A 12,189-nucleotide genomic window follows, 5' to 3' on the forward strand; every position below is an offset into this window, starting at 1 on the left:
AGTGTGTGGTACCTCGTAGTTGTTTCAATTTGCATTTCTCTAATCAATAGTGATTTAGAGCATTTTTCCATATGACTATAGATGGCTTTAATTTCTTCATCTGAGAACTGCCTGTTCATATCCTTTGACCATTTATCAATTGGGGAATGCCCAGCAACTCTTTAAAAAATACATTTTTATCCCAATTACATATGAAAACAATTTTTAACATTTGAAATTTGAGTTCCAAATTCTCTACCTCCCTCCTTTCCCCTCCCCCCTCCCTGAGATGGTAAGCAATTTGATATAGGTTATACATGTTAGCAACTCTTTGATGATTGGGAAGATGGTAATACCACACAGGTCCCCATGTATCTGCCACATCCTCAGCCAGTCTTGGCAAGAGGAGGAGGAGAATTACTTGCTGCTCTTGGTGGTCTCTATGCTTGTACTAGGGGAAAGAGGATGGGAAGTTGGAAACAGCTGGGCTTCATTATGTGTTGGCTCTAAACTTCTTTACTCTCAGTCTCCTCTAGTCCCCTCCATGGTATTTTCTCCAGAAGTGGAGAACCTGCAGCTTCAAAGCCACATGTGGCCTTCTAGGTCCTCGGATGCAGCCTTTTTACCGAGTCCAAGTTTTACAGAACAAATCCTTTTATTAAGGTGATTTGTTCTGTGAAGTTTGGATTCAGTCAAAGGCCGCGCTTGAGGACCTAGAGGGCCACATGTGGCCTCGAGGCTGCAGGTTCCCCACCCCTGTTCTATATCTACTGAAAGGGTTTTCCCTCTTCTCTTTTCTCTCCCATTTTCCACTGCTTTCAGTTTTCTTCTTTCCAGTCCATTCTCTTCTCCACCCATCTTCATCCTTCCTCTGACACATATTGTTTTCTCTTGCTTCCTTCCTTCCAACTCTCTCCCTATCCTCCTTTTTCCATTCCTTTCCTTCTCTTTCATGCTTTCCCTCTCCCAGGCTTCTTTTTTCTTCTCCCTCACCTTTCTCCTGTTCCCACTCCTTCTTTCCCTTTCTCTCATCTTCTGTCCTTCCCTCCACCTTTTTTCCATACCTCTTCTCTTCTCCCATCTTCTTTCCCTCCCTTTCTCCTACTTCTCTTTCTCCCTCTCTCTTCCCTTTCTCCCGATCTCTCCTCTCCCTCTCCTCTCCCTCTTTTCTCCCTTTCATCATTCTCCTCTCCCTCTCTGCTCTACCCCAAACCCTGCCCTGGTCAGTGGTTGACCAAGTCATTCTTCCCTCCCAGGAGCCTGTGGGTGCCAACCCTGTCCAGGTTGAGGTTGGAGAATTTGATGAACCTGCAGAGGAGACTGAGGAGGTTGTAGCCGAAAGTAAGTAATGGGAGGCCCTGGCAGATTCCTTCACTTTCCCTGACTGAGGGATAGGAGTGAAGAGAGGTTAAGCACCTGTGAAATCCTTTCCCATTGGAAATTTTGACGAAAGTCCTTGGGGAGCTAGAGACCCCAGGGCACTTCTGGAGAAAGACAGAAACAGGCCCTCGCCTTAGAGTCTACAGACAGAGTGCTGGGAATGAGCACTGACCCTCACTGGCCTGGAAACCCTGTAGGGCCTGGGAGGGTCTATTTATAATCAGAAAGACTCATCAGTTCTGTGAGTGAGCAGGAAGGAAAAGTTCACAATAGGAAATGACATTGTCTCTCAAATCCCCTATATTTCTCACTCTGTTCCACCTTTAGGCCTGGGCCACATAGTGTATTTATTTTTAGTCTTCCCTTATTTTCCTCCTTCCTCCGCTTCCCAAGCATGAACTGAGCCCCAACCCAGACCCAAAGACAGAGCCCTAATTCTAGTTACATGTGAGCCCTGACTCCAGCCCCAGACGTAACCCTAACCCCCTGCCAACCATTTCACAGATCTAATGTCCCAGGGACAACTGGATGAGGAAATATAGATGGCTCAGTATAAATAACTCAAAGCATTTATTCAGTAGGTGGCAAGTTAAGAGCACCATGGGCATGTCCAGAGGCCCTGATGCATATACTTGCCCCTTTTCAGATCCTTGCCAAAACCACCACTGCAAACATGGCAAGATCTGTGAGCTGGATGAGAACAACTCTCCCATGTGCGTGTGCCAGGACCCTACCAGCTGCCCTGCCCCTGTAGGAGAGTTTGAGAAGGTAAGGGAACCAGGGATGATGGGAAAGAGGGAAAACAATGGGCTTTAAAGCATCCTGGATTTTCTGCTGGTACAGCTTGGGGCAGCTAGGTGGCATAATGGATAAAGTGCTGGACTTGGAGTCCAGAAGATTCATCATTCTGAGTTCAAATGTGACCTCAAACACTTATTATCTGTGTGACCCTAGGCAAGTCACTTAACCCTGTGTGCCCCAGTTTCCTCATCTGTAAAATGAGCTAGAGAAGGAAATGGCAAACCGTTCCAGTAAATTTGCCAAGAAAACCCCAAATGGGGTCACAAAGAGTCAGACACAACTGACACAACTCAGCAGCAGCTTGGGGCTCAGTTGCTAAACCCTTCTCTGTGCTCTGTCACACAGGACCCTGGCCCTGAGGGGTAGATCTAGGACCAGTGAGTGGAAATTTCAAGGAGGCAGATTGGGTTCAATATAAGGAAGAACTCTGAAGGGGCTAGACTCTCATCAAATCATTTACTCTATCAGTCACAGGTCAACAGCCATTTCTTAAATGCCTGCTATGTGCCAGGCACCTAGTGTGTGCTAAGCACTGAAGATAGATAAGGTTGGAAAGGTCCTTTGGAGTCAATTTGTGAAGGATGTTGAATACCAAGCTAGGGAGTTTGGCTTCAGTGAATTATCAAGACTTTATCAAATAAGTATCCCTTTTCTTACCTTGGGTGGATAAATGTGAATCTGTTCTAGGGACTAGGTGTGGGAAGGCTGAGAATAAGAGCCTGTGGCTCTTTAAAGTAGATGGAGCCTCAGTGGAGTATTGATGGCATCGATGCCTATACCCTAGAGGTTGGTAGGAGGGGCCATGAGGGAACCAACTTTGGACAGGAGCTAAATGTGGTGAAGCCAGCAAGGGGCTCTCTCAAACAGATCCCAGAGCTCCACAGCTCAGCTCGCCTGTTCTCTGGGTAGTTCTTGTATTTTACCCTCTTTTCTTCTGTCACCTAGTAAAATCCTTTGGAAATCCCACCCTTTGTTTCAGTTGACTAAGGAAAAGGAAGGGGACTTCCGGACTGCCTGGTGGCAGCAGGGGAGAGCTTGAAGAGGCTTCCTTTTAGCTCCAGGGCAAGAACTAGTGTTCTAACAAAGCCGAGACAAAGAAGAATGCCCCAGGTGGAGTTGGAATACTGCTGGAATAGTCATCTTCCTCCTGGACAAAGTCCATTTATGTACAAAAGAACCAGTTTCTTCCCTTACCAGGATCATGTCTGTTGAGATCTAGGACTTACACAGGAAATGGTTATAAAATGGAGGTCCCTAAACAGTTCAGGAACAAAATCAAAGTTCTGAGGTAGCAGAATCTTCTGGAAAGATTCCTGGCCTTGGGATTAGGAGCCCTACATTCAAGGCTCTGCCCTTCCATGGCAGAATCTTAGGTCTGTCTGTCCAAGAATGGAAAGGACTGCATGGGGAGGGAACAAATTCCCCAGCCTTGGAGGTATTAAAATATAGGTTGTTGGATGTTGTAGATAGGATTTGTTTTTCAATTAGAGGTTAGTCTAGGTTCTCTCTAAGGTTACTTCCAACTCTAAGAAATTCTGATTAAACAAGTCTTTGGGCCTTAGCTTTCCCACCTGTAAAATGAAGAGAATTTAATGCTTGCAGGCATATGATGAGGGCCAGATGAAATAGGAGAAAAGAAAGTGATTGGAAATCCAGTTGTCCAAGCTCTTCTCTGTCCTATAGGTTTGTAGCAATGACAACAAGACTTTCGACTCCTCCTGCCACTTTTTTGCCACCAAATGCACCCTGGAGGGAACCAAGAAGGGGCACAAACTCCACCTGGACTACATCGGACCTTGCAAATGTAAATGTTTCCTTCTGGTCTTCAGTGTAAAGGGAAAGGGCATGGAGGGGTTGGTGGAGGGGCTTAAATCTGGCCTCAGATACTTACTCGCTGTGTGACCCTGAGCAAGTCGCTTAACCCCGATTGCTTAAAAAAAAAGTGATAGAGCTTTCAGTCCAATGTAAGGGATTTTAAAACAATTATAGCAGCTTTGGCTGGTCGCAAGCTTTTTATCTCTGGGGGACCTCAAGCAGAAGTTGATGACCTCTTATCAAAGATATGGTCAAGGAGGTTCATGCTTCAGGTCTAGTCTGAATTAGCTGAACTCTAAGGTCCCTTCCAATTGTTAGGCAATGTCTGTGGCTCAGATATGGGCGGGTGTCAGGGAGAAGAAACACCTGGATTTGATACTCAAAGGCCTCCTTAATGTTCAAGATAACATAAGTAATCGCAGCTTCATGAAATCATGCTGGCTCAGCTCCTCAGGCCCAGGCAGGCTGCCCCTCCATCATCTGAAACCCTCAAGTTCCAACCTGCTTTCCCCACACCCTGCCCTCCACTGGCTGTGATAATGGTCTCATTGTAGGCCTCAGGCATCTTGGCACCAGGTGGCACCTGGGGACTGCTCTCAGCTGCTTCCAGTGTGTCTGACGTCAGAGTGGTATCAGGGAAAACATGACCATTCTCCTTCCCTGCATGTAGCTATAGGTGTGCGGAATGTGAAACTAAAACCAGAGTGAGAGCTGAGAAAGGCATCTGCCATAAGGAAGAGCTGCCACAAGGGAGCTCCCCCAAGGGCCAGCTCTCTGTTCTAAGGGTCCTCAGCCTAGGCTCTGGAACTTGCTGCTGTTGGGTTTTTTAATGTTTTGATCATTATATTTCATTATATTTCCTCTGTAGTCTTATATATTTTATTTTATGCATTTAAAAAATTATTGTGAGGAGATCATAGATTTCCCCTGATTGCTAAAGGGGTCTGTGATACAAAAAAACACTAAGAATTCCTCTTCTGGTTCATGGTAAGGGATGAATGAGGGAATTTAATTTCCATCCAACCTGGCACAAATGCACGGAATAGGGAAGCCTACCTAAGTCTACGTGAAAAGGCCCAAGAAGTTTTGGTGACTGCAGGCTCCCTCTAAATCAGCAGTGTGACTTGGCAGCCGGAGGGAAAAAAAAGAAGCTAACAAGTTCTTAGGAAGTGCTAATAGCAGTGGAGTGTCCCCTATCTAGATGTCCACTTCTGGGCACCAGCAGTGGAGTCTGACCAGAGCCTGACCACAGGGAGGAGGAGACTGGAAACCATGTTATAGGAATCATTCCCATCAAAGGAATGGGTAACTTGGAGAAGAAAAGCCATGGAGACATAGTAGCTCTCTTCCAGTATTGGAAGGGCCAGCCTGTGGAGAAGGGATAAGCCTTTTTCAGCTTGGCCCCAGAAGACAGAGCTAGGAGCCATGGGGGCGGGGGGAGGTACTAAAGAAGCAGATTTCAGCTTAATGTAAAGTGAAACTCCTAAAACTTAGAGCTCCCCCAAGGTGGGCCACTGCCTTGATTGGCATCAAGCCCCTATCATTGGAGGTTCTAAGCAGAGACTGGATTACTCCTTTGGGTGGCAAAGACAATGCTGTAGGAAAGTTTCATGTGTTCTTGGATTTGGGGACCTCTGAGGTCTTTCCTAGCACTGGGATTTTGGGGTTCTATGATTCTGTGGCAACAAAGCCGAGATGTACAGTAGGGAACTAACCCCAAGGACCAATCGCAGAGTGGCATTGGGTTCTTTTGTAACACATAGAGACTCAGGATGTTGCCCAGGTGCTTCTGATCCCATTGAAGAATTGTGTCCCTACTGCTCCTGCTTCCTAACTTCAGTCTTCTCTCCCTGTTTCACACACAGAAGTCACTAAGTTTCCTAGCTGGTAACCTATAGCCAAGACCATACTTGCTGTCTGCTTTTTACGGGCATACATAGCATACAGACTACATACTAGGGGCCATTCTCCCCTGGGCTTTTGGATGAGACTTTCTGGGTTTGTTTGTTTGTTTGTTTGTTTGCTTAAGTAATTTTACTTTTGGGATCCTGTGAGTTAGAGCAAATTGGATAGAGAAGGAAACTCCTTGCTCAAGGCATATAGGGCCAGTTAGCAATGTAAGAGGGCAGCAGTGGCTCTGGAGTCTGGTGTTCAGGAAATCCACGATCCCTGGCAACCTAAGGAGAATCTGGCTTTGGACTGACAGCCCTGCTTTTGGACTCTAGACATTGCCCCATGCCTGGACTCTGAGCTAAGCGAGTTTCCCCTGCGCATGCGTGACTGGCTGAAGAATGTGTTGGTCACCCTTTATGAGCGTGATGAGGACAACAACCTGCTGACTGAGAAGCAGAAACTCAAAGTGAGTGAGCCTCCAGAGCATGGGTGTGGGAGGGCATGAAAATGCCCCAGCTTCCAGTGCCCTCTGCTCAGGCTTCAGTGCATGTGCTGGGAATGGCCTCTTTATGCTGATGCCCTCTCCACACTGGAACACAGGGATACCTCCACACCCCCACCCCCATGCACAGGATAGTCCCCCTGGCTTTCCAAAGGAGGGTAGGGGGAGGCTTCCTAACCATCTCACTTCTTTGGAGAGAAAAGAGAGCATCAAGGAAAAGAACACGGCCTAGAATCAAGAGAGACCTGGGTTCAAATCTTATACGTGACCATGAGTGATTCACTTAACCTCAGTTTCCTCATTTATAAAGTGGGGATAATAGTTCTTACTATACCCCCAGCTGAGCCCCAGGCCTCTGCCTGACCCTGCTTCCACAGGTCAAGAAGATCCATGAGAATGAGAAGCGCCTGGAAGCTGGTGACCACCCAGTGGAGCTGCTGGCTCGGGACTTTGAGAAGAACTACCAAATGTACATCTTCCCTGTGCACTGGCAGTTTGGCCAGCTGGACCAGCACCCCATTGATGGGTAAGTTGCTCCTCCATAGTTGGCCCCCCTGCCAGCAGACCAGAGATAGTGTAGTACAATGGGAGGAACCCAGGATTTGGAGTTGGGAAACATCATTTTCCCTTCTCTCTGAGCTTCAGTTTCCTGCTTTGTAAAATAAAGGGGTTCATTAAAATGCCCTTCCAGCTGTGGCATCCTTTGTTTTCCGGTCTTAGGTCCCTTCGTCTTAGAGCTTTCTAGAACTCATTTCTTAGTTTGGCTGGGGTCAGAGTCCTCCAGTCATCCCCAAATCCCACTACTCAAGCTGAGGAACTGCTGGCTGAAGTGCGACTTCTGAACCCTCTGTGGAGTTCAGTTATCTGTATTCTCCAAGGAAGCAAAGGGCAACTTGGATCTACAGGTTGGGAGACTGGGAGTGAAGCCTAGTGATGTGGCTCAGGATGTGGGAAATAAATGACTTTCTGCTTTAACAGACAAGTCACCTCCTTGCTTAAATTGCCACTTGTCCCCCTTTCTGGGATCAAAGGACCTCAGCATCTGACTCTTCTCTCCTTTCCAATTCCCTCCTAGGTACCTCTCCCACACTGAACTGGCCCCACTTCGGGCCCCTCTCATTCCCATGGAGCATTGCACCACTCGCTTCTTTGAAGCCTGTGACCTGGACAATGACAAGTACATTGCCCTGGATGAATGGGCCGGCTGTTTTGGCATCAAGGATCGTGAGTGTCACTGGGCCACCAGCCCTTTCCCCCCACACCCATCATAGAGGCTGCCTTGAGACCATGCTTGACTTCACATAGATTCCCCTGGCTCACCTTACACACCTGTGGAAACCTCTGAGGATGAAGAGGAGGGTGGCTGCATCCCACACTCATGGAAAACCTGTCTTGAGGCAGAAGTAGTTTAGGGGAAAAAGCTTTGGTTTGGAGGTCAGGACATCCATGTTCTCTTCCTGTCTTTGCCCTTAACTTGGTGTGACCTTGAGCAAGCCACTTTCCTCACCTGCACCTCCATTTCCTCATCTTTAAAAGGGAGGTGTTGAACTAGATGAACAGCCCTAACTTTCTACATTAGAATTTCCTACACCATACCAGCCTTTTGGGGGGGGTGGAAGGGCATAGAAGCTTTCCCAAGTACCAAGAGAGCCTAAAACACCTCATCCCATGACCGTCCATTAAGCACTGATGAAGCTTTCTGAGTAATCATTCAAAACACTTCAAACCTTCCTCCTGAACCTCAGTCTGTGAGATAGCTGAACAGTGGATACTGTTGTGTTCCCAGGCAATGGCCTCCAGTCTGCACTCCTCCTTGCCTTCCCGCTGTAACCTTGGGCTGATCTCTGAAACTCCCTTGGATTTTTTTCTCCCAATTTAAAATACTAGGATCATAGATTTAGTGCTGGAATCGACCTTAGAGATTGTCTAGTCCCTCCCATTTTGCAGGTAAAGAAAGTGAGCCCCTAAAAGGTCAAGCAACTTGCCTAAGATCACACAGGTAGTAATGGCAAAGCTGGGGTATAAACCTAGGTGCCTAACTTCAAATTCAATGCACTGTAAAGTCTTTTAGGTTACCTAGCTCAGCTGCTTAACCCCAGACATGTTCTTGGAAAGAAAGGGACCACATCAATGCCAGGTTTTGTCTGTAACTCTATCTCTCTTTTTTCTCTCTTTGCAGAGGATATCGACAAAGATCTGGTGATCTAAGTCAGAAGCCTCCTTCCTGGTGGCCCAAGTTTTCTTTCCTTACCTCCCGACTTCCTATTTTCTTTTATAATTAATGTGTGTGGTTGGTTTGTTCTTTCTCCCTGGGGATGAGGTGCTAATATAGGTCTAAGATGTGTGTATTAACGGTGCTAAAAACCAAACGGAAAATGAAGCCGTGACTTTCTGGCTGTCTAACCTACCCTATCTGAGGGCCGCTCACTCACTCAATTACTTCTGCTTCTCTTCTTCCTCTTCTTCTTCTTCTTCTTCTTTCTTCTGCAGCATGCTTACTGATTCCATGATGTATGGGGAGCAATTCCAATCCACTTTGATCCACCCTACACAGCGGCCCTCCTTTTTGGTTCAGATCCACACTCTTATTTTTAAAACCGAGTAACTCATAGTCAGGTTCTGCAGTTCTTTTAACTCCAGGGCATCAGCCCCTGGCCCCATGGGCGAGGGAGAGGAAGGGGACGAGCAAAGGATGTTGGGAATGGTGGTGAATTTAAGAAAGTAGTAGAATGGTCCTGGGTGGAGATTTCCTGGGGTCTTCCCCAGAGAAGGAGAAACCAATGTAAAGGAAAGCAAAAAAAAAAATAAATAAATAAATCCAGAAGTACTTCAATTGAGCAATAATTTGTCAAAACAAAAGCAGAGAAAAAGAAAGACAAAGAAAAGCAGAGACTGTAAATTCAGAAACCATCGCACACACCCAGGCCCTCCCTCCCCCTCTCCCCACAAAAAATAAACTGAAGAAAATGCTCCCCACTCTTTATTTCTGTCCCATTCCTCTAACATTGGGCTGTTTCTTCTGCTTCTGCTTAGTAGGACCCCCGCTTACTCCCTCAAGGCAAACTACCCCCTTGCTCTAGAAGCTTGTTTCTACTCTTGTATCTCTTATCTTTAAATTCTTGCCCCCCTCAGGGAAGCCCCAAATTTGTATGCTGTTTTGGACAAAGGACCAAAAAAACACCCTATGTATGCCAAGTGGATTTTGCTGTTCCACTGCTGTGGCTGATCCCTTGAGGGGCTTTCCTAGCTTCTGTCTGTTCTTTGTGTGTGTATGTGTGTGTGCGCGTGTGTGTGAGGGTGTGTGTGGGTTTTTTTGTTTGTTTGTTTTTAATGAAGATAAGATCTTCACTGTGAAAGGGATGTCAACTCTCTCCGGAGATTGAGGACCCTTTCACCTCCAGTGTTCCATGTGCTGCTGCTTCTTATTAATCCTATACAGTCTTGCCACGTGGTGTGAGCAATCTGACAAGTTTCAGAATAAAAAGTAATTACTTGGAAACCTGCAGACTCAGCCAGCCTGTGCCTCATTTCTTTCAGTCTCCTTTATTTAACAGCACCTCATATCAGCTACGTAGGTAGATCTAGCATGGCAGAGTTGAAAGGGACCTTATTTCAATCAATGCCACAGGCCTTTATTAAATGCCTTTCAGTCGTGTCTGACTCTTAGCGACTCCTTTTTGGGGGTCTTCTTGGCAAAGATACTGGAGTAGTTTGCCATTTCCTTCTCTAACTTATCTTTACAGATGAGGAAATTGAGGTAAACAGTGTTAAGTGACTTGCCAGGGTCACACAGCTAGTCTGAGGCCAGATTTGAACTTAGGTCTTCCTAACTCCAGGCCCGATACTCTATCCACTGCACCATGTAGTTGCCCTATTGAAATTATTAAATGCCTACTGTAATAATAATAACTGACATCACATTTCCCCCCATCGGGATGGTTTATTTTTTTATTACAGTATTTAATTTTTTCTAATTATGTTTAAAGACAATTTTCAACATTCATTTTTTTTACGGATTTTGAGTTCCAAATTTTTCTCCTTCCCCCTCCGCAAGAAAGTATTCTGATATAGGTTATATACATGTATTGTGTTAAGTTTTGCAAAGGGTTTTACATACATTATTGCATTTGAGCCTTACCACAGCCCTGTGAGATAGGGCTTTATCCTGATTTTGCAGATAGAGAAGGAAATGAAAGCCTAAGGTCACAAAGCTACTAAGTTCCAGAGGCAGGATTTGAAGCCAGGCCTTCCTGACTCCCAGTTCATGTTCCTGTGCTCATTGTTGGAAGTACAAAGATGAAAGACAACAGGTAGTGCAGTTCATGGCGGAATGGGCTTGTACTTGTCACCGACACACTGGGATGTGGGCTTGACCTAGTCAGGCCCTTCCTGCTAAGGTTTGTCCTCTAGGACCTGGTGATCTAGATGGGGTCTGAGATGGATCCAAATGGGTACACCAAGTCAAGGTGGAAAAAGGAAAGATCCAAAGTAATGGAGAAAAATAAATGTTGCTTAGTCATTTTTCAGTCGTGTCTGACTCTGTGACCCCATTTGGGGTTTTCTTGACAAAGATACTGAAGTGCTTTGCCATTTCCTTCTCCAGCTCATTTTATGGATGAGGAAACTGAGGCAGGCAGAAGTTAAGTGACTTGCCCAGGGTCACACAGCTAGTAAGTGTCTGGGGCCAGATTTGAACTCAGGAAGATGAGACTTCCTGACTCCAGGTCCAGCACTCTATCCATGATGCCACCTAGCTGCCCCCAAAATAAATGACATTTATATAAATTTTCTCACTTAGTCCTCACAACCCCATGTGGTTAATGCTTATAGGTATTGGTATCCCATCTTATAACTGAGGAAATAAAATTCAGAGAGGCTAGGTAGCCTGCTCATGGTCACACAGGTAAGAAGTGTCTGAGTCAGGATTCAAACCCAGGTCCTTCTTGACTCCAAGGCCAGTGTACTTTCCATAAAACCCTGCCTCTCATTGGACAGAAGGAAGAATGAGCAACTTCAGCCAGTGGAGGAGAGTGCCCCGAGAATGAGGGATGGCTATATGGAAGAAGTAGTAGGAAAGAGAACTTCAACCGGGTGAGATTGATGGCACAATGGATAGAACTCTGGGTCTAGAGTCAGGAAGACCTGAGTTCAAATCTAGCTTCAGACACTAGCTATGTGACTGTGTATATGTCATTTAATCTCTGCCTCAGTTTTCTCATCTGTAAAATAGGAATGATATCAGCACCTATCTCCCAAGGTTGTGAGGATTAAATAAGAGATAATTGTAAAATGCTTAGCACAGTGCCTAGCATATAATAAGTGCTTAATAAATTGTAGCTATCATTGTTTATTGATGGGTAGCTAGATAGCACAGTGAATTGAGTGCCAGACCTGAAGTCTTTCTGAGTTCAAATCTGGCCTTAGACACTTAGTAGCTGTGTGACCCTGGGCAAGTTACTTAACCCTGTTTGCCTCAGTTTCCTCATCTGTAAAATAAGCTGGAGAAGGAAATGGCAAACCACTGCAGTATCTTTGCCAATAAAACCCAAACGGGGTCACAACGAATGACTGAACAACAACCAGTGAATTATTATTCATTATGTATGAGTGGTAAGAGAAAGAGAAGAATCAAACATGATCCTGAGGTTTTGAAACTTTGAGCCTGGGAGATGGTGGTACCATCACTAGAAACAGGGAAGGAGAGAAGTAAGTCAGGATTGAGATGGACACGAATGCAACTGTGGTCCTGCTGAGTTTGAAGTCTGAAGCAGGACATCTCAGAGATACTCAGAAGGCAGTTGGAGATGCAGAAATGGAGC

The 12,189-nt window shown here is 45.8% G+C and overlaps 1 protein-coding gene across 1 annotated transcript in view; it reads left to right on the forward strand.

Annotated features, from left to right (window-relative positions):
* The window catches only part of SPARC (secreted protein acidic and cysteine rich), a 26,670-nt gene extending 16,795 nt beyond the window's left edge, over nucleotides 1–9,875 (forward strand). Inside the window, exons 4-10 of the mRNA XM_027841783.1 lie at nucleotides 1,236–1,320; nucleotides 2,006–2,127; nucleotides 3,844–3,964; nucleotides 6,201–6,334; nucleotides 6,748–6,896; nucleotides 7,446–7,594; nucleotides 8,550–9,875. Coding sequence (XP_027697584.1) covers nucleotides 1,236–1,320; nucleotides 2,006–2,127; nucleotides 3,844–3,964; nucleotides 6,201–6,334; nucleotides 6,748–6,896; nucleotides 7,446–7,594; nucleotides 8,550–8,578 — 789 coding nt within the window. The 3' untranslated portion in view covers nucleotides 8,579–9,875. The remainder of the gene's footprint in view (nucleotides 1–1,235; nucleotides 1,321–2,005; nucleotides 2,128–3,843; nucleotides 3,965–6,200; nucleotides 6,335–6,747; nucleotides 6,897–7,445; nucleotides 7,595–8,549) is intronic.
* The last annotated feature ends 2,314 nt before the right edge of the window (nucleotides 9,876–12,189 follow it).

This window comes from Vombatus ursinus, unplaced genomic scaffold (genome assembly GCF_900497805.2).
Source record: "Vombatus ursinus unplaced genomic scaffold, bare-nosed wombat genome assembly UNPS02014863.1, whole genome shotgun sequence".
Taxonomy (NCBI): Eukaryota; Metazoa; Chordata; class Mammalia; order Diprotodontia; family Vombatidae; genus Vombatus; species Vombatus ursinus.